Raw genomic sequence first — 22,712 nt, forward strand, 5'->3', positions numbered from 1 at the left:
TCCGAGTGCTGGTTGGAGGAGCACTTTCTGGCAAATCCACATCCCTCCAGTCACGCACAAACCCTGTACCAGACCTTGCCACGCCAACATTTTCACTTGCCCCACGAGATGCATCCTCCTCCCCTAAGTAATCATCCCCATCATCCTCCTCCTCCTCCTCTTCTTCCTCCACCTCGTCCAGGAGAGGTCCCTGAGCAGACAATGGCTGAATGTCATCAAGGATTCCCTCCACCTCTTCCTCCACGTCAATATTGGCTGCAGACGCCTGCTCCTTAAGGTGCGTCAAAGTTTGCATGAGCAGACGCATAAGTGGGATGCTCATGCTTAGGATGGCGTCGTCTGCGCTTACCAGCCGTGTGCATTCCTCAAAACACTGAAGGACTTTACAGAGGTCTTTCAGCTTCGACCACTGCACACCTGTCAACTCCATGTCTGCTCTCAAAGTGCCTGGCCATGTATCCTCCCACAAATGCATTATGGCCTGCCTCTGCTCGCACAGCCGCTCAACCATGTGCAGGGTGGAGTTCCACCTTGTTGCAATGTCGATAATGAGGCGGTGGTTGGGAAGGTGGAGCAATCGCTGCAGCTTCTGCATACGAATGGAGTGTACAGGCGACCGGCGGATGTGCGCACACAGTCTTCGCACCTTCTGGAGCAGGGCTGTTAACTCCGGATAATTATTGAGGAAGCACTGCACCACCAGGTTCAAGGTGTGAGCCAAGCAAGGGCCCTTTTGAAAGGGCTATGGCTGCCACAAAATTACGGCCGTTATCACTAACTACCTTGCCTGCCTCAAGATGTACACTGCCCAGCCATGACTCAGTTTGTCGCTTCAAGTACTCGGCCAGCACCTCGGCGGTGTGTCTGTCGCCCAAACACATCATCTGCAACACAGCCTGCTGACGCTTTCCACTAGCTGCTCGATAGGGGGACACCTCGTGTGCAACAGTGGCAGCTGCAGATGGAGTGCTCGTACGACTGCGCTCTGTGGACGAGCTTTCGCTTCTGGAGGAGGAGGAGGGTCGAACGCCTACAGCAAACTTTCCTATACCGTGGGCTAGGCAGCACTGTCCCACCACCGCTGTCCCCTGTGGACCCTGCATCCACCACATTAACCCAGTGCGCAGTGATGGACACGTAACGGCCCTGGCCATGCCGACTGGACCATGCATCAGTTGTGAGGTGCACCTTTCCGCTCACTGACTGCTTGAGTGCATGGACAATACGGTCTTTCACATGATGGTGGAGGGCTGGGATGGCTTTGCGAGAGAAGATGTGTCGACTGGGTAGGTCATAGCGTGGTACTGCATAGGCCATGAGTTCGCGGAAAGCTGCGCTTTCCACCAACCGATAGGGCATCATCTCAAACGAGATTAGTTTGCCAATGTGGGCGTTCAAACCCAGTGTACACGGATGAGAGACTGAGTACTTTCTTGACCTACTCATAGTGTCTGGGAGGGTGAGCTGGACTTGAGAGCTGCATATTGTGGAAGTAGCGGTGGACAGGGCGGACTGAGAGAGGGTTGATGATGGTGATGGAGTTGGTGTTCTTTCTGATGGCCTAAAATCAGTCTTTCGTTGATATAACAGTGGGATTCCCTGACTGCTGTGGCCTTGCAACGACACCTCAACATTTGCTGCTGTGCTAACCAGTGGGCTTACAGTGGGGGAAACAATGTAGCGTTGCTGACTACCTTCGTTGTGATCAGTTGCACATGTGGCACTTGAGGTTTGGTGTTGTGTCCACGCTTGCAAGTGCATGCTGGTTAAATGTCTAAGCATGCAACTGGTATTCAAATTTTTCAGATTTTTCCCTCGGCTAAAGGTCTTTGCGCACTTCTTACAGATAACCTTGGCCTGATCATGAGGATTTTGTTCAAAAAAGTGCCACACTGCACTCTTCCTACTTTGGCAGACATTTTGCGGCCTAGCACGCTGTGATCTTTTGACCCTCTGGACAAGCTGTCCAGCAACTCTTTTGATTTTTGGAACCTGTCTTTGGAGTGCTCCGGGCCTGCCAGATAACAGCTGTTGCGATGTCGATGTCTGCTGTGGATGCTCCTCATCTGAGCTATTGGAAGCAGCACCCTCTTCCCCCAATGGATGCCAATCTGGGTCAACAACTGGGTCATCCATCACCTCCTCTTCAATGTCATGTGCACCTTCCTCTGTGTCACCGTGTATGGTGGTATAGTGTGCGGGAAGGGGCACCTGAGTCTCATCAGGGTCAGAATCTGGCTCTGTACACTGCGAGGACAATGTAGTGCTCTGAGTGAATGTACCAGCAGAATCATCTATAAGCGGCTGTGCATCAGTGCACTCCATGTCAGATTCATCTTGGCCTGGGTAATTCACCATTTCACTTGATAATCCAGGCATGGTATGTGAAAACAGCTCCATGGAGTAATCAGTAGTATGGCCTGCGTCATCCAACAATCTTGGTTGGGGTGAAGGACACAAGGAAAGGTGTGGTTCATGAACATGAGCCTCCAATGACGACTCAGTGCTTTTACTTTTTACAACTTCAGAAGAGGAGGCGATAGAGCTAGAGGCTGAGTCAGCAATGTAAGACAAAACTTTTTCCTGATGCTCTGGCTTTAAAAGCGGTTTGCCAACTCCTAGAAAACTAAGCCTTCGAGGCCTTGTGTAGCCAGACGATGACGCAGGCTCAACACCTCCTGCATTCGGTCCTATTTTGCTCTTGCCACTACCATCAGATCCAACACCATCATTACCAGCTGCCAACCCCCGCCCAATTCCACGGCCTCTTCCACCAGCCTTCCTCATTTTTTCTAGAAATGTAGACAAAATCCAACAAACTATATAGTAATGTAAAACAAGGTACAAGGTGTCTATAGGACAGGGGAGATTTTGAATTTCTGCACACACTAGTGGACACTGGACACTTTTTGATTGTGTGAGGCCCACTGAATATTAGAGCGCTATGTCACAGGCTCGATGGCACAGGTGTGAAAAAAGTGACTACAGGATCACAGAGATTTTCAATTTCTGCACACACTAGTGGACACTGGACACTTTTGGATTGTGTGAGGCCCACTGAATATTAGAGCGCTATGTCACAGGCTCGATGGCACTGGTGTGAAAAAAGTGACTACAGGATCACAGAGATTTTGATTTTCTGCACACACTAGTGGACACTGGACACTTATGGATTGTGTGAGGCCCACTGAATATCTGAGCGCTATGTCACAGGCTCGATGGCACAGGTGTGAAAAAAGTGACTACAGGATCACAGAGATTTTCAATTTCTGCACACACTAGTGGACACTGGACACTTTTGGATTGTGTGAGGCCCACTGAATATTAGAGCGCTATGTCACAGGCTCGATGGCACTGGTGTGAAAAAAGTGACTACAGGATCACAGAGATTTTGATTTTCTGCACACACTAGTGGACACTGGACACTTTTGGATTGTGTGAGGCCCACTTAATATCTGAGCGCTATGTCACAGGCTCGATGGCACAGGTGTGAAAAAAGTGACTACAGGATCACAGAGATTTTGAATTTCTGCACACACTTGTGGACACTGGACACTTATGGATTGTGTGAGGCCCACTGAATATCTGAGCGCTATGTCACAGGCTCGATGGCACAGGTGTGAAAAAAGTGACTACAGGATCACAGAGATTTTCAATTTCTGCACACACTAGTGGACACTGGACACTTTTGGATTGTGTGAGGCCCACTGAATATTAGAGCGCTATGTCACAGGCTCGATGGCACTGGTGTGAAAAAAGTGACTACAGGATCACAGATTTTGATTTTCTGAACACACTAGTGGACACTGAACACTTTTGGATTGTGTGAGGCCCACTTAATATCTGAGCGCTATGTCACAGGCTCGATGGCACAGGTGTGAAAAAAGTGACTACATGATAAGGGAGATTTTGAATTTCTGCACACACTAGTGGACACTGGACACTTATGGATTGTGTGAGGCCCACTGAATATTAGAGCGCTATGTCACAGGCTCGATGGCACAGGTGTGAAAAAAGTGACTACAGGATCACAGAGATTTTGAAATTCTGCACACACTTGTGGACACTGGACACTTTTGGATTGTGTGAGGCCCACTGAATATTAGAGCGCTATGTCACAGGCTCGATGGCACAGGTGTGAAAAAAGTGACTACAGGATCAGAGATTTTGAATTTCTGCACACACTTGTGGACACTGGACACTTTTGGATTGTGTGAGGCCCACTGAATATTAGAGCACTATGTCACAGGCTCGATGGCACAGGTGTGAAAAAAGTGACTACAGGATCACAGAGATTTTGAATTTCTGCACACACTTGTGGACACTGGACACTTATGGATTGTGTGAGGCCCACTGAATATCTGAGCGCTATGTCACAGGCTCGATGGCACAGGTGTAAAAACCACCATGGTTACTTACCGGTAGCCGGTTTTTCCAGAACCCATGACAGCACCACATGAGAGAGGGATCCGCCCCGCCAGGACAGGAACCTACTGAAACATAAGGGGCGGCACCTCTCCCCCGCTTCAGTTGGATTACAGAGCATTTGAGAGGACTTCCCGGTTAGTTACATATTTATCCAACACCACATCACACAAATACACCCGACTATTGTGCACACCCAAACGGTGAAAAAGGGGGGGGAATATACGGGTGCTGTCATGGGTTCCGGAAAAACCGGCTACCGGTAAGTAACCATGGTGGTTTTCCCTTCACCCATGACAGCACCACATGAGAGATTCTGGAGACTTCGAACACCTTAGGGAGGGACCACCGCTTGCAGCACCCTTCTACCAAAGGTCAAGTCAGCAGAGGAGGATAGATTTAGTCTATAGTGTCTAAAGAAAGTTGAGGGTGAGGCCCAAGTAGCGGCCTTACAAATTTGCTCTATTGATACCTCTGCTTTCTCAGCCCAGGAGGTCGCCACGGCTCTGGTGGAATGAGCCTTGATGCCGTCAGGAACCGGGACGCCACTAGCTGAATAGGCTACACTAATGGCCTCCCTAATCCATCGGGCAATAGTCCCCTTTGACACTCCATAACCTTTCCTAGCACCCTGGAAGGCTACGAATAGGGACTGGGACCTCCTCCACTGGCTGGTTATAGACATATACTCTACTAGGGTTCTTTTAACGTCTAGGCTATGAAATTTCTCCTCCCCTGGGTTTTTCGGATTCTCACAGAAGGAAGGGAGGACAATTTCTTGGTTTCGGTGAAAGTTAGTTACTACTTTCGGCAAGTAAACAGGGTCTGTTCTCATAACCACCCTATCCTGGTATATCTGGGTATATGGTGGGTTGACTGAGAGAGCGTGCAAGTCACTAACTCTACGTGCTGACGTTGGAGCTACCAAAATGATGGTTTTTAGGGTGAGGTTTTTAGTTGAAATCTGCTGTATGGGTTCAAACGGCTCCTTCGTAAGGGCTTCCAGCACCAGATTTAGATCCCATGGAGCTATTTTTGGTAAGGAAACTGGCCTAGATCTGTGGCAAGATTTTATGAACCTGGCTACCCATCTGTTTGCCGCTATATTGCAATTGTATAATGCACCCAGCGCTGAAACCTGTACCTTGAGGGTATTAACCGCCAGGCCTAGCTGTAGACCTGCCTGCAAGAACTCCAAGATGGACTCGATTGGGGGTTCTTGACCTAACGGTTTTCCCAGGAATTGTAGAAATTTCTTCCACGTCCTGCCATATATGTTGGTTGTTATTGGTTTTCTACTTTTCATTAGAGTAGTCACCAACCCCGGGGAAAAACCTTTATCTCTCAAAAGTGCCCTCTCAAATTCCACGCCGTCAGATGGAACCCCTTGACTTGTTTGTGGAATATCGGCCCCTGAGCTAATAAATCTGGAATTTCTGGCAGTACCCACGGGTCCGAGAGAGACATCATTTGCAGTAGTGAAAACCACGGTCTTTTTGGCCAGAACAGGGCTATGAGGATTACTCTGGCTTGCTCGTCTCTTATCTTTTTTACCACTGCCGGGATTAACGCTACTGGGGGAAAGGCATAGCTCAGTTTGAACAGCCACGGGATTTGCAGAGCGTCTACTGCCCACGGGTTTTCCCCTGGGTTTAATGAGCAGAACCTCCTCACCTGCCGGTTGTTTTTGGTGGCAAAGAGGTCGATCACTGGCTGCCCCCATATCTGTACTATCCTCTGGAATATTACACGATTTAAGGCCCACTCTCCCTGTTTTAACTTGTTGCGGCTTAGAAAGTTGGCTTGAACATTTTCTGTCCCTTTGATGTGTAGGGCCGTCAGGGAGGTTAGATGTTGTTCTGCTTTGAGAAAGATTCTTTTGGCTTCGTCCATTAGGGAGTTTGACCTTGTCCCTCCCTGGTGGTTGACATACGCCACTGCCACCCTGTTGTCTGACATAATTCGGACATTTTGACCCTGTAGCATGGGAATGAATGCCTCCAAGGCTCTGTTTACCGCTCTTAACTCTAAGTTGGAGGAAGCCTTCTGCTCTAGGTGACCCCAGGACCCTTGGGCTATTTGTTCTCTCAGGTGTGCCCCCCATCCCAAGGAGCTTGCGTCCGTCAATATTACATCGGTCACGGGCCTGTGCCACAAAGTTCCCCCTGCTAAATTTGTGCTGTCTAGCCACCAAGTGAGAGAGTTTTTCCCCTTTTCGGAAAGTTCCAGCTTCCCTTCTAAACGCCCTTTCAATCGTTTCTGGGCTGACAAGATTTCCGCCTGCAGTTGTCGGGTATGAAACTGTGCCCAGTTGACCGCAGGGATACAGGCTGTTAGCGTGCCCAACAGGGACATTGCCCTTCTTAGGGTCATGTGCGGTTGTTGTATTGCTGTAAGGGTCATTTCTCTCACTTTCTCTAGTTTTTTCTCTGGCAAGAGACAAACTTGACGGTCGGAGTCCAAGACGAAACCTAGAAATGTTTGTTTCCTTAGGGGTTGAAGTTTTGATTTCTTTAAGTTTACCATCCAACCCAGTCTTTGCAGGGTTTCTGTTATTTTCTCTACTTGATGTGTGCAGTGATGTTCTGAATTGCCAATGACCAAAAAATCGTCCAAGTAAGGCACCATAATCACATTGTGGATCCGAAGGAAAGCTGTCATTTCCGCTATTACTTTCGTAAAAATCCTTGGCGCTATGGAGATGCCAAACGGAAGAGCTGTAAATTGAAAGTGCCTGAGGTCGCCCTGGATGTATAGGGCTACCCTCAGGTATTTCTGGTATTCTGGGTGCATCGGGATGTGGTAATAGGCATCCTTCAAATCTATTACGGTCATGAAGCAGTTGTGGTGTAACAGCTTTATGGCCGAAGTCACCGATTCCATTTTGAATGTTTGGTTCATGATCCATTGATTGAGGCGCCTGAGATTTATTATCGTTCTGAAGGAGAGGTCTGGTTTTTTTATTAGGAAGAGGGGAGAATAGAACCCCCTTCTCTCTTGATCTTTTGGGACCTCTATTAGAACTTGTTTCTCCAACAGTCCTAAAATTTCTGTTTCTATGGCTAATTGCTCTCCTGGTTCCTTTCTGACGGGGGTCACCACAAATGAAGCTCTTGGATGCTGGAAGAAAGGGATTTTTAGGCCATTCTTTATAATGCTCAGAATCCAATTGTTGGCCGATATTTTCTCCCATTCTTGAGAAAAGAGCTTCAATCTTCCCCGTACCGGAGGGCTGGCGTCATTGCGGGGATTTTTTGGCGGTTGAGGTAGTTCCCCCAAACATGAACCCTGGTTCTTTTTTCCTCTTGTCGTCCCACCTTTTCCGCTCTCCCGGGGGACGGCCCCGATTGAACTTTCCCCTCCGAAAGGGCGGTCTCCTTTGATCACCCATGAATCTGGGGAAGCCCTTCTTTTTATCACCGGCCTTCTTCAAGATGTCATCCAGGTTTTTCCCAAACAGGAACTGCCCATCACATGGTAACGAGCATAATTTTGCCTTAGATTGAATGTCCCCAGGGCAGCCTTTGAGCCATAACGCCCATCTTGCGGCGTTCGATAGCCCCGCTGCTCTTGCCGTTAACCTCATCGAGTCAGCGGAGGTGTCAGCCAAGAAAGCGGCAGCTCCGTGTAGCAAGTACATTTCTCCTAATATTTTCTCTCTTGGTACCTTGGAGACTAATTTTTCTTCAAGTTGTTGCAACCAGACCATTAATGACTGGGCTGTGCAGGTGCCGGCTATTGCCGGTTTCAGACCCCCTGCCTCCCAAGTGTGCCTTAGGTATGAGTCCGCTTTTTTATCCAAGGGATCTCTCAAAACCCCTGAATCCTCCAGGGGCAGGGCCGACTTCTTGGAAGACCTAGACACTGCTGCGTCAATCTTTGGGACCTTGTCCCAGACGTCCGTGTCTTTAGCCTCAAAGGGGTATCTTCGCTTTGAAAAGGAGGGAAGGCTACCTGACTTCTCCGGTTTCTTCCATTCTCTTTCGATTAGGGCCTGAACCTTGTCATTGACCGGAAAGGTACGCTTCTTCCTTTCTTGCAGGCCGCCAAACATTACATCCTCCAGTGATCTCTCTACCTTCTCCTCTTGCAGGCCCATAGTGGACCTGATGGCTTTAAGGAGAGCGTCCGTATCTTCTACGGGAAAGCAAGGTCTGCCCCTGTATCACTGTCTGAGGATGAAGATGACCCGTGCTCAACTTGATACTCCGAAGAGAAGGAGCCTGACGAGGAACTCGGGGAGGCTTTCCTACTCTTACTCTTCTTTTTTAATAATTTTTTAAGTGAGCCCTGTACCTCAGATTTTATTATCGATCTGAGGTTTGTTGCCAGGCTCGGCACCTCTTCAGCCATAGTCCGCTGGATACAGCTGACACATAAGTCCTTTTGGTAGTCTTTTGCTAAAGGGCTGTGGGATATGGCACATTCTCTATTTTTCTTTTAGCTTATAGCTTTTTTGCCTCCCTAAAAAAAAAAACAAGACATAGGAAGGCCTATTATTGTCTAACTTTCACGGAGATCACTCACCACCCAGGAAAGACGGATACCGGGCTCTGGGGCTGCGAAGGAGCGTGCGCTCTGCGCTCTTTTGATCTCGAGGAATCCCTCGATCGGTGACTCGGATGGCTGCTGCTTTTGCCGCTCGAGCGGCTCTTGCGACCAGAAGCTTGCGATGGGGGCAGGGACAATGGGGACGGTGAGCGATCCTCCTGAGACGCCATTGTCACCCCTGCAGCTGCTTCTGCTCCTTCTTTTATGCGGTGAGTGAGCCCCTCATTACCCCTCCCCCCCGCGACCGCCAGCCGCTTCTCCTGCATGCAGGGGAAGGAACGGGCGCGCGCGCAGGGGGAGGGCGGCACAGGGAGGAACCTCCGAAGGGAGGACATCGGAACGTGCCCGCACGAACCCGGGGCCCGTATGAGGAAAAACCCCGGGGACTGCGCTATCAGCTGCCGACGGCCAGCGTCGCAGGTAAGCCAGCCCTGCATTTTTACACGCCGGGACGGCCCTGGGTCTTTTCATTCTGACAGGCACTGCCGCTGTCAGAGGGATTCCTTTCCAGGACAGGAACCCAACTGAAGCGGGGGAGAGGTGCCGCCCCTTATGTTTCAGTAGGTTCCTGTCCTGGCGGGGCGGATCCCTCTCTCATGTGGTGCTGTCATGGGTGAAGGGAAAAAAGTGACTACAGGATGACAGAGATTTTGAATTTCTGCACACACTAGTGGACACTGGACACTTTTGGATTGTGTGAGGCCCACTTAATATCTGAGCGCTATGTCACAGGCTTGATGGCACAGGTGTGAAAAAAGTGACTACAGGATAAGGGAGATTTTGAATTTCTGCACACACTAGTGGACACTGGACACTTATGGATTGTGTGAGGCCCACTGAATATTAGAGCGCTATGTCACAGGCTCGATGGCACAGGTGTGAAAAAAGTGACTACAGGATCACAGAGATTTTGAATTTCTGCACATACTAGTGGACACTGGACACTTTTGGATTATGTGAGGCCCACTGAATATCACAGCGCTATGTCACAGGCAGAAATTGGCTAGTGTATCAAAACTACAAGGTGTATGTAGAATTGGGCAGAATAGGAATCTCCCTAGAGTGTAGGTCTGTAAGAACGGAACAAGTCCTCCACTTATCCTTCCACAGTGACACACAGCTTCACTGTGGCCGTGATAACAGCCGTTACACGGTACTGAGAGGAGCGTGCACGTACACGGCTGTCCGGTGTACGTTAAATTGTCAAGCTCCGTGTTTTTTAAGTATACGGACTGACACACGCTGTCTCTCTATAGTTTTGAATGCAATCAAACAGCAAATATATTTAACTGTTTGAAAGCTAGACAAAACTAGTAGGTGCAGGTCTATAAGAACGGAACATGTCCTCGACTTATTCTCACAGAGTGACACACAGATAGCTTCACTGTGGCCATTATAACAGCCGTTACACGGTACTGAGAGGAGTGTGCACGTACACGGCTGTCCGGTGTACGTTAAATTGTCAAGCTCCGTGTTTTTTAAGTATACGGACTGACACACGCTGTCTCTCTATAGTTTTGAATGCAATCAAACAGCAAATATATTTAACTGTTTGAAAGCTAGACAAAACTAGTAGGTGCAGGTCTGTAAGAACGGAACATGTCCTCGACTTATTCTCACAGAGTGACACACAGATAGCTTCACTGTGGCTGTGATAACAGCCGTTACACGGTACTGTGTGAGGAGCGTACACCGCTGTATGGTGTGAAAAAATGCACGCTCAGTACCTCAGCAGGACAAAAAAAAAAATTGGGATTGCTTTTAAAAAAGCAGTTTGCAGAGCAGTGGGTAAACAGCAATGCAGCTGTCAGGAAGCCTTAGAAGGCAGCCTAACAACCAACACCGCTGATACACCACAATATAGCCTCCCCTTGCACTGCACACACAGTGACTGGTGTGTTGTACAGGCAAAATCGCTAGCAGCAGAAGCAGTTTTTTTTTCTTCTTCCCTGCCTAACGCTCTCCCTACAGAATCAGCAGCAACCTCTCCCTATGCTAAGATCGGCAGAAGTAAGATGGCGGTCGGCGTGCACGCCCTTTTATACCCCCTGTGACGCCCACCAAAGCAAGCCAATCACTTGCATGCCCTTCTGAAAGATGGTGGTGACCCCTACCTATGTCATCACGTTGCACACAGTGTCCGTGGATCCTGATTGGCTGAAAAAGAGCGCAAAACAAACTTTTGAAACGCGACTTTGGCGCGTAAGTCGCCGACCTCGTGGCCGACCTCATCCTAGGGTCGGGTTTCGTTTGCAGAGCAGTGGGTAAACAGCAATGCAGCTGTCAGGAAGCCTTAGAAGGCAGCCTAACAACCAACACCGCTGATACACCACAATATAGCCTCCCCTTGCACTGCACACACAGTGACTGGTGTGTTGTACAGGCAAAATCGCTAGCAGCAGAAGCAGTTTTTTTTTCTTCTTCCCTGCCTAACGCTCTCCCTACAGAATCAGCAGCAACCTCTCCCTATGCTAAGATCGGCAGAAGTAAGATGGCGGTCGGCGTGCACGCCCTTTTATACCCCCTGTGACGCCCACCAAAGCAAGCCAATCACTTGCATGCCCTTCTGAAAGATGGTGGTGACCCCTACCTATGTCATCACGTTGCACACAGTGTCCGTGGATCCTGATTGGCTGAAAAAGAGCGCAAAACAAACTTTTGAAACGCGACTTTGGCGCGTAAGTCGCCGACCTCGTGGCCGACCTCATCCTAGGGTCGGGTTTCGTTTCATGAAACCCGACTTTGCCAAAAGTCGGCGACTTTTGAAATTTTTCGACCCGTTTTGCTCAACTCTACTTATGACCATGTGATATTTCGGTTTTTCTTTTTTAATAAATTTGCAAAAATTTCTACATTTCTGATTTTTTTTCAGTCAAGATGGGGTGCAGAGTGTGCATTAATGAGGAAAAAAAAGAACTTTTTTGAATTTAGCAAATAGATGCAATGAAACAAAGAGTGAAAAATTTAAAGGGGTCTGAATACTTTCCGCACCCACTGTAAATGTGTATAGTGGGGTTAATAATGAAGGCTAAACGCAAGATTTGGCGCATCTTATTGATGTGCCATTTCTGGGGCTTCTGATGGCTGATGTTATTAGCTTTGGAGCAGGCCAGTATCCCTTCCCTGGCTATTAATATCAGCACACAGATGTCAGAATCGCTTAGATAGGTGTGAAACGGCTGTTGTCCTCCTTCACTTCCCCGCTCCCCCTGCATGTTAAAGGATTGTCTCACCACATGGAATAAAGTACATTAACCTTTTTTAAGAAGCTATGGTGCGTTCTATTTCTTTTCTTCAAGACATTTGTCATGCACCACCTAGCTCACTATCAGGTGATATGCTTTACACTAAGGACTGTTTCAGACTGCAGTCAACAGTTTGGTGCCATTTTTTCTGCTTTTTCATTTTTTGCTACCATGAGAAAAAGTCTCACGGTGCTGCACTGAGCTTAGTGAGTTCACCATAAGAAATTTCTCATGGAGAATTCCAGTGAACTCACTGAACTCAGCGCAACAGGTCACCTTAGTTCATCGGTCCGCTCACTGCAGCTCATTGTCTCCTGGTTTTCAGCATGAACGGTCACATCATGCGAGCGTTCATTTTGAAAACCACATTTCGCACAGATAGTGTCATGATCCAGACCGGGTTTTGAGTCCTGTCTTTCCAGGTTCCCCGTCTGGTCATTTCAGGGGTTAACCTTCCTCAGCCTCTGTCTGGGTTCAGGTTTGGTATTTATCGCCGCTGCTTCCTGCAGGCTATGTCAGTTATAGTTCTGCCTACGGCGTGAGTAGCTGACTCTGTTACACCCTGATTTGTCCTGCTGTTATTCCTGACTTGACCCGTGTCTGTGTTATTCCTTGCTCCCTGTCCCAACTCTGTGTGTCCCATTTGTGTCTGGACTTCTTGGTACTTGAACTCGGCTTGGACCCTGACCTGCTTTTGTCTCTTGTCTTTGGCATATCTGCTCCTGTCTGTTACAGACCCCCTGGATTGTCTCTGACCCAGAGTTTGCTTATTCCTTTGGTACTGCGTTACAGTCTAGGATTTGACCCGGCTTGTTTGACTATTCTGCTGCCACCTGCTTTTGGCCTTGCTGCTGCACTGCAGGTCTGCTCTTGCTGTGTACAGTCTTCCCTCCACTCTATTGCCATCTAGTGGAGCTTGCATCTACCTGCATAGCAGCAGCATGATAGATAGATTACGGCTTGGGACAGTATGGATTATTTCCACTTTGCACAGGTGAGGGATATGTTTTTTTATTTTTTTTTTATAAGGGACAAGGGCATGAGGGATTACACATTAAGGTAAGAATTATGTTTTTTTTTATTTTTTTTCTCTTTTAAACAGACAAGGGCATTGTGTATTAGGTGTTATGGTAAGTATACTGATTTTTCATTTTTATTTCACTATTTATTTCAATTTGATATTTCTTTACTTGGAACACAGGCGCCGGCTCATGAGTACTCCCATCAGCGGCACCTTTTCTCGCTGTTATCAACAGCAGGGATACGCTGATGGGAGTACTAATAGTAGTAACCCCATCAGCCAATACCTGTGACCAGCAGGAAGCTTTTTATCGCCAGTTACAGCAGCGAGCTCATGCTGTCATCTAACAGCGTGGGAACTGCAGCTCTCTGATTGGTGGTAATGATAGCCACGCTATCATGCAGATGACAGCATGGCAAATAACAGATGTTCGAGCTCCCTATTCCTATGTATGGGGTCCGGGTTTGAGTGCGGCTACCATTCTAGTACCCAAACCGAACCTTTATAGATGTTCGGCTGAACCAGCCGGACCTGAACATTCACAGGTTCGCCCATCGTAGTCAGATTAAATACTCAGAGGTGCAAATATTGTTTAAGGTCTGCTGTAAATTATGAGAATACTAAAATACTATATTTGACTATACACTGCAACTTTTTGATGGACGCACAGGTCATATTAGAGATCATTCTCAAATCTGGGATGGAATCGATCTACAAATATTGTCTTTGCCTCATCAACAGAAGCCCAATACAAAGCAATGCAGAGATCAATCTGACGGTTGTTGTTAATCATTGGTTTATCTAATGGACTTGAATGGCAGCCTTCAGAGACCAACGGAGAACAATCAGCCATTCAGAAAGCAGTGTGAAAATGTAAGGCCACTCTAACGGGATAAAGTGAGATACCCTGAACACTTATTATTTTTGCATCAGAAGAACCTAAGTCCACCAAAGCATCCCCTATGGAGCCAGTGACATCCAGCATCTTATAGAACGAAAAGATATCTGTGCTTGATCATATGGAAGAACAGGTTTATATTGTCTATGAACAGATGAATAAATAGTAAATTTCTTTGCTACTTACAGAAAGAGAACTTCCAAAGACTTTGGCGGGTTGGCTATAATCACACTGAGAACTATCATTGCAACCACAAAGAACAAAGAACAGCTGCAATCTGGATGAAAGGTTTTGGGAGTCCGTTGCTATAAGAAAGAAGATAAATTCTTCCTTGCTTTTTGGAGTCCACGTCAAAGTTCCATTGTCTTTAACAGAAAAAAAAAACCATGTCACAGAAAATTCTGTACATTTTTCTATTGTTTATTAATATGCATTTGTGACAATAATTAAAGCCTCTGTAATACTTCTTGTACGATGAGGTTTATGTGTCTCCTATTCGTTTATTTTTTCCATTTATTAACAGATTTTACTTTTATTCTCTCTGCTTTTTTCCATCTGCTTTCATGCTTTCATATTTGCAACCAGTTTTTTTTTGCCTACAGCTCTTATAAAGAATTCTGGTTATAGACAAGAAGAAAAAATTGTGTAGCTATATTTTGCAGTCATTTTCCACTATCAAGGTAAAATAAAAATCTAAGATTAAGCAGAGGTAGTAGAATTACACACAAATGCACTGGGTTAGTTTGCAATTTGTAATCATAGAGATATATAGGTCTTCAAAAGAGCTGAGAAAACAAAATGATGGCATTTTTTCTAAATAAAACTATTTACAAAACTGTTTCACTTTTTTTTATCTGCGATGCACACAGTCCTTAAAAGATATGAAGTACCAACATTTATGCAAAATGTCAAGACTCAAGAACAACATGTAAAAATAATTACATTTACAGTAATAAATAAATAATTTATTTTATGCAGATACTTTCTGCAGAAAAGAATATAAGCTCATACATGTGATGGGAAATGAGAATTATCACTCACCTGTCAGATTAATGTCTGTATTTGTATCAGGATCCGCAGAGAAGACCACTTCTGTGCCATTGGCCGTATACTGTACTGTAACAGTACTATATAAAAAGGCTTCAATAGTTGGATTTCCATTAATTGATGGAGCAGCGGCATCTGAAAACACAAGAAGAACGAGGCGATGTACAGAGCTGCTATTGTAATACTGTATGTACTGTACCATCTTTTGGCATGAGCATGGGCAGCACGGTGGCTCAGTGGTTAGCACTGCAGTCTTGCAGCGTTGGGGTCCTGGGTTCAATTCCCACCAAGGACAACATCTGCAAGGAGCTTGTATGTTCCTCCCGTGTTTGTGTGGGTTTCCTCCGGGTACTCTGGTTTCCTCCCACATTCCAAAGACGTACTGATAGTGAATTTAGATTGTGAGCCCCATCGGGGACAGTGCCAATAATGTCAGTTTGTACCCACACAAACACACAATCCACACAATGTCAGTTTGTACCCACACAAACACACAATCCACACAATGTCAGTTTTGTACCCACACAAACACGGGAGTTTGTATGTTCCTCCCGTGTTTGTGTGGGTTTCCTCCGGGTACTCTGGTTTCCTCCCACATTCCAAAGACGTACTGATAGTGAATTTAGATTGTGAGCCCCATCGGGGACAGTGCCAATAATGTCTGTAAAGAGCTGTGGAATTAGTGGCACTATATAAATGAGTGAAATAAAAATAAGTACCGTATATACTTGTGTATAAACCAAGATTTTCAGCCTATTTTTTTGGGCTGAGAGTCTCCCCCCCCCCCCCCCCTCGGCTTATATGCGAGTCATATACGCCAGGGGGTCGGCGAGGGTAGCAGATCATATTTACCCCCCCCCCCCCCGGTGAGTCTCTGCAGCCCCCTGCTTCTCCAGGTCTCAGGCTCCTTCCTTCAGCGGTCATGTGGTGCCGCTCATTAAAGTCGTGAATATGCGCATATTCATGACTTTAATAAGCGGTACCACGTGACCGCTGAAAGAAGGAGCCTGAGACCGGGAGAAGCAGGGCTGCAGAGATGCGCCAGGAGGGGGTAAGTATATGCAATATTCACCTGTCCCCGGTCAATCGCTGCGTGCTGCTCTGTCCTCCGCGTCCTCTGTCTGTGATGTTCAGGTCAAAGGGCGCTGCCTGAACGTCACTGACAGAGGACCCGGAAGACAGAGCGGGCGCAGCGATGGATCGGGGACAGGTGAATATCTGAGTTGCTGGGGCCTGAGCCAGCGGTGATACGGCACCTGTCCCCCATAGTGCGCCAGAGTCCCCGCCTGCTCAGGGCCCCGGCACCTGGCCCCCAGCGACAAGAGGTATGTCATTTTTTTTTCATTTGCAGAAGCAGCATATAGGAGCATAATCTATGGAGCAGCATATGGGGCAGCATATGGGGGCATAGTCTATGGAGCATCTTATGGGGGCATAATCTATGGAGCAGCATATGGGGCATTTTATGGGGGCATAATCTATGGAACATCTTATGGGGGCATAGTCTATGGAGCAGCATATGGGGCATTTTATGGGGCAAATAATCTATGGAGCATCTTATAGGGCATCTTATGGGGGCATAATCTATGGAGCATCTTATGGGGGCACAATCTATGCAGCAGCATATGGGGCATAATCTATGCAGCATATTATGGGACATAATCTATGGAGCATCTTATGGAGCATTTTATGGAGCATTATATGGGGGCATAATCTATGGAGCATTTTATGGGGCAGCATATGAGGCATAATCGATGGAACATCTTATGGGGCCAAAACCTTATGAAGCAGCATATGGGGCCATTATTAACCTTTGTGCAGCATTATATGGGGTGTATTTTGTATGGAGCATCTTATGGGGCCATCATGAACTGTATGGAGCATTATATGGGGCTCCTGATTCAATATGGATATTCAAAAACATTTAACCTACTGATGTCTCAATTAATTTTACTTTTATTATTATTTTTTTTTTTTTTTGAAATCTACCAGTAGCTGCCGCATTTTCTACCCTAGGCTTATACGCGAGTCAATAAGTTTTCCCATTTCTTTTTGTGAAATTAAAACTTATCTCAAGGAAAAAGTGCAATGCTAAGATGACAATTAAGTACAACAATTGCACACAAGGAAAATAAGAGAGACAACTTGGGATAATTAGATAAAAGCAACGAAGCAACGAAAAAATGCCCAAAATTTATTTATTGATAATTATCATACAAATGAATAGATAAATAAATATATATATATATATATATATAGAAAAGGGCCAATGCCATGGATAAGGCACTACTGGGGACCAAAATTTACAATAAAATTGCAAATGCATGGGCAAGGGTACATTAAATAAATAAGTAAATACATACATAAAGTGACCGTGCTATAATATACAAAACTTCCAAGATGGTTCTATAAAGTGCTTGATACAAAAACAATGCAGCAGTGAAATAATGTGCAGTGGAATAAGAGAGCTGTCTAAAGCTCAACTACAACACAATAGAGGTGAAACAAAGTGTAAAACGGTACCTGAGGTAAACTGAATAATTAAACAATCAATGCTAAGTGCTGTACCTCTGTGCTGCGGGGGTCCCCGGGATGTGCCTGCCCCGACGCACGTTTCGGCGTACCTTCGTCAGGGGGGTGGCGTCATCCAGGATGGGGAGGTTTAAAAAGCGCAAAGTAGGCAATGGGAGAGGAGCGAGTGTGGTGTGACGCGTGCTATCGTCATCTGCTGCCAGGCAACCCCCCACCGCCAGCCCACGTGTATTCCCCATCGTCGCATCATAAAGATGCGGAGCTGAGGGACGCAGACATGGCGGGTGGGATCCCTGGAGAGTGACGTCAGCGCGCGTTCTACTCTGTCCGCTGTCAATGGACAGTGGAGTCACGTGGTATGAAGGTCCTGTGAACTCACTGATAGAAAATACTAAAGTCCAGGGAATGGACAAAAGTAATCACATGGTACAAAAGGTCCTACACCATGTAAACAAAGAAGGCAAAGAGGAAAAATTACAAAAAATCAATATCCTACAATAAATAATAAATACTAATGAATATATAAATTCATTCATAAATAAATACAAAATCCGAATATGTACATACAAATAAATAATAATGACAATAATGATGAAAAATAAAAAATAAATGAAATACTGTGTGAAATATATGTAAATAAGGACAAATAATAAAAAATAATAATAACAATAAATAATATTAATAGTAAATTAAATAATAAAGTGAAATATTAAATATAATTGTATCAAAATTAGTAATCAAGTAAAATAAAAAACTGAAATAAATAATAAACTAAAAAATACATATATATAAAATTATATACACATCAATATAATATGCCAGGTAATTATTGCATATTCTCTCTTTTCATCAGAGCATCTTCAAAACGGGGACAGCAGCGACACCAATAGACTCCAAGACGCCACAGCAAAAGATCACCCAGGTGAGAAGAAGTGGATTACTATTATAAAAATAAATAAATATATATATATTATAAAAATAAATATATATATATATACACACATTAATAAAATGTAAATAATAATAATGATCATGAACATAAATATAAGTATAAAAGTATATATAATTCATAATATAATAAGTAGGACCTATGTATTAATAATAAAAATGTGTATATATATATATATATGTAACATGATGCATATTCCCCATAGGAATAAATAATATAGTAAATATGCCCAATAATTAAAATCCATATAAAATTAAAATACAATGAAGAATAAAATATTATATTAATAAATTAATAAAATAAAAAATAAAATAAAAAATGCTGGATAACTGGGTGGTCAAAGAAAAGGAACATAGGTGATACTCTCATTAAGGGCTTGTGGATATATCGAATTTAGTGTCCATATCCATCTAGTCTCCATTTGTGCTAATTTCTGACTAATTTTCCCTTCACCAGAAATTAGTCAGAAATTAGCACAAGTGGAGACTAGGTGGATATGGACACTAAATTCGATATATCCACAAGGCCTTAATGAGAGTATCAGCTATGCTCCTTTTCTTCGACCACCCAGTCATCCAGCATTTTTTATTTTATTTTTTATTTTATTAATTTATTAATATAATATTTTATTCTTCATTGTATTTTAATTTTATATGGAATTTAATTATTGGGCATATTTACTATATTAATTATTCCTATGGGAATATGTATCATGTTACATATATATATATATATATATATAGTATATACATTTTTATTATTAATGCATAGGTCCTACTTATATTATGAATTATATATACTTTTATACTTATATTTATGTTCATGATCATTATTATTATTTACATTTTATTAATGTATATACATTTATTTATTTTTATAATATTAATCCACTTCTCACCTGGGTGATCTTTTGCTGTGGCGTCTTGGAGTCTATTGGTGTCGCTGCTGTCCCCTTTTTGAAGATGCTCTGATGAAAAGAGAGAATATACAATAAATACCTGGCATATTACGGTATATTGATGTGTATATAATTTTATATATATATATATATGTATTTTTGTTTAATATTTATTTATTTCAGTTTTTTATTTTAGTTGATTATTAATTTTGATACAATTATATTTAATATTTCACTTTATTATTTAATTTACTATTAATATTATTTATTGTTATTATTATTTTTGTTTTTTATTATTTGTCCTTATTTACATATATTTCACACAGTATTTCATTTATTTTTCATTTTTATTTTTCATCATTATTATTTATTTGTATGTACACTTTCGGATTTTGTATTTATTTATGAATGAATTTATATATTCATTCTTTGGCCAGTGTTTTTGTATTTTGTAGTTATTTATAATTTATTATTACTTATTTAGTATATATTAGTATTTATTATTTATTGCAGGATATTGATTTTTTGTAATTTTTCCTCTTTGGCTTCTTTGTTTACATGGTGTAGGACCTTTTGTACCATGTGATTACTTTTGTCCATTCCCTGGACTTTAGTATTTTCTATCAGTGAGTTCACAGGACCTTCATACCACGTGACTCCACTGTCCAATGACAGCGGACTGAGGAGAACACGCGCTGACGTCCCTCTCCAGGGATTCCGTCCGCCATGTCTGCGTCCCTCTGCACGGCATCTTTATGCTGCGACGACGGGGGATACACGTGGACTGGCGGTGGGGGGTGCATGGCAGATGTCGCTAGCGCATGGCAGCAGATGTCGCTAGCGCATGTCACACCACACTTGCTCCTCTCCCATTGGCTACTTTGCCCTTTTTAAACCTCCACATCCTGGATGACACCACCCCCTGACGAAGGTATGCCGAAACGCGCGTCGGGGCAGGCACATCCTGGGGACCCTGCAGCACAGAGGTACAGCACTTAGCATTGATTTGTTTAATTATTCACAGCTTACCTCAGGTACCTTTTTACACTTTGTTTCACCTCTATTGTGTTGTAGTTGAGCTTTAGACAGCTCTCTTATTCCACTACACATTATTTCACTGCTGCATTGTTTTTGTATCAAGCACTTTATAGTACCATCTTGGAACTTTTGTATTTTATAGCACGGTCACTTTATGAATTTATTTATTTATTTAGATAATGTACCCTTACCCATGCATTTGCAATTTTATTGTAAATTTTGGTCCCCGGTAGTGCCTTATCCATGCCAGTTTTTTTGTGGCAAAATTAGGGGGGTCGGCTTATACTCGAGTCGGCTTATACACGAGTATATATGGTATTATCCTACAAAACAATCCTATGTGCTAAGTCTGAGTGCAAACGTTCTTTAGTTATCATCTACATTACATAGCTACAGTGCTCATCATCTGTACTGCAATCCAAAATCAAGTCATGGGTCATTGCTTCTCCACATTTTACTTTAATATTTTGTATTCTCTTCTCCTTTAGCACAACAATGATCCCTGACTTTCCATGGGAATACCTACATAATGTAAATGAGGGGCTATCGCTTCCTATAATAAGTAATTTTAAGCCATAGATGGAAAGCAGTACAATATATTATATTATCCTTGTGAAACAATAGGTGTAATACAGAAAGGAAAAAAGAAAAGTATAGCAAAAAAAGAAAAATGTTTGAGTTAAGAGACTTACTTAAAGTGATATTGGTTTCTTCCAGTTGTAGAGACACCTTCATTGTAGCTAAGCCGAGTTCTGTATTATTTGTGACCAGGGCATCATATATACAATCAGTTTTATTACCACACTCCTCCTCTAATTTTGCATACTGTTCTTTATATTTTTCTCTCAAGTCACCGAGGAAAACTGGTATGAATGAGTCTTTTCCTTGTGTATGCGACTCTTTAAACAAGCTGGTCTCATTGACTTCCCCTGCATGACAGAGACATACATCTCAAGAGACAACGTGCACTATTTTACAGAACATATAAATATAATCTGCAGAAAGTATAATGTACCTGATTGAGAAATTTGCCAAACTATACCAATCTATGCCGGACTGTGTGACACTGGATCATTAGAGAACAGTAATCCCCGATCTGCCACAGGTTCAGCTCTACAGCTCTATAGTATATACTAGGCATCACATTATCCAATGAATCTGAATTTCATTTCTGTTTCCTCCTGTTAGCGTATTTCTCAAATAACACGTGACAAATACTATTGTAGCTATCATTTCATCTATGACAGTTTGACTGGAAAAACAAAAGGCTTTTCATTTTAAAAGGGATCCTGTCATCTGATTCATGCTGCCCGAACAGCAGGAAGCATGAATGCATTTGCTGGCTGAATGACTACAGTCAGGTATATATAAATATGTCTCTGAAATTTTACCTGCAGAATAAACTTTCATTCTGGTTGGGTATTATAATCAGATTAGTCCAGCTCCACCTCCAGCCAGCTATTTCCAGGGCTGCTGGAGATGATTGACAGGTCTCTCCCTTTGTGCTCATGAGAGAGAGTCCTGTCAATTACCTGCCGCAACGCTGAGAAGAACCAGCTGGTGGTGGAGCTGGATTAGTCTGGTCTCCTGCTATGGTTTGAGGCATATTTTCTTTGAAATGCCTGAGCATTTCAAATTAAAAGATATAGTTCCAATCATGCAGACAGGCTCGGATTCAAAATGACATGATTTGACAGCATGAATTAGATGACAGGCTACTTTTTATAGATTTATCCCAAATTTGTACTTAAAATATAATGTGATTATTTACAGAACAATTAATTACAAAACATATCTATAATTTGTATGTATAATATATCTAAAGTTCATTTTGATTTCATTTTCTGAGAAATTAATTAAGTTGAGTGACAGGTTATAATCATATCTTATAATGTAATAACATTGCTGTATTAGTGCCTGTCTAGTTTAAGAGCAGGAGACCAGTGGAGATGATGTCCATTGCCCATCGAATATAATGTTCTTACAATATGGTTTGGTGGAAATAAGATTAAAGGGTTTAGGTTATCAGCAGCAGCAGAAACGCACCCCTTCCCAAACTCATAAATTCATGATTGCTCAGATGTGGATGCTTCTGACTGATAGTTCAG

General features: G+C 43.8%; 1 protein-coding gene across 1 annotated transcript in view; it reads right to left on the bottom strand.

The window, feature by feature from the left end:
- Positions 1 to 22,712, bottom strand: part of LOC141100709 (uncharacterized) — a 424,196-nt gene that overhangs the window by 202,541 nt on the left and 198,943 nt on the right. Inside the window, exons 65-67 of the mRNA XM_073589356.1 lie at positions 21,297 to 21,533; positions 15,182 to 15,322; positions 14,327 to 14,505 (exon numbers count right to left, since the gene is read on the bottom strand). Of these exons, the coding sequence (XP_073445457.1) occupies positions 14,327 to 14,505; positions 15,182 to 15,322; positions 21,297 to 21,533 (557 nt within the window). The remainder of the gene's footprint in view (positions 1 to 14,326; positions 14,506 to 15,181; positions 15,323 to 21,296; positions 21,534 to 22,712) is intronic.

The sequence above is a fragment of the Dendrobates tinctorius genome, unplaced genomic scaffold (assembly GCF_039654945.1).
Source record: "Dendrobates tinctorius isolate UK_male_01 unplaced genomic scaffold, ASM3965494v1 ptg000107l, whole genome shotgun sequence".
NCBI lineage: Eukaryota > Metazoa > Chordata > Amphibia > Anura > Dendrobatidae > Dendrobates > Dendrobates tinctorius.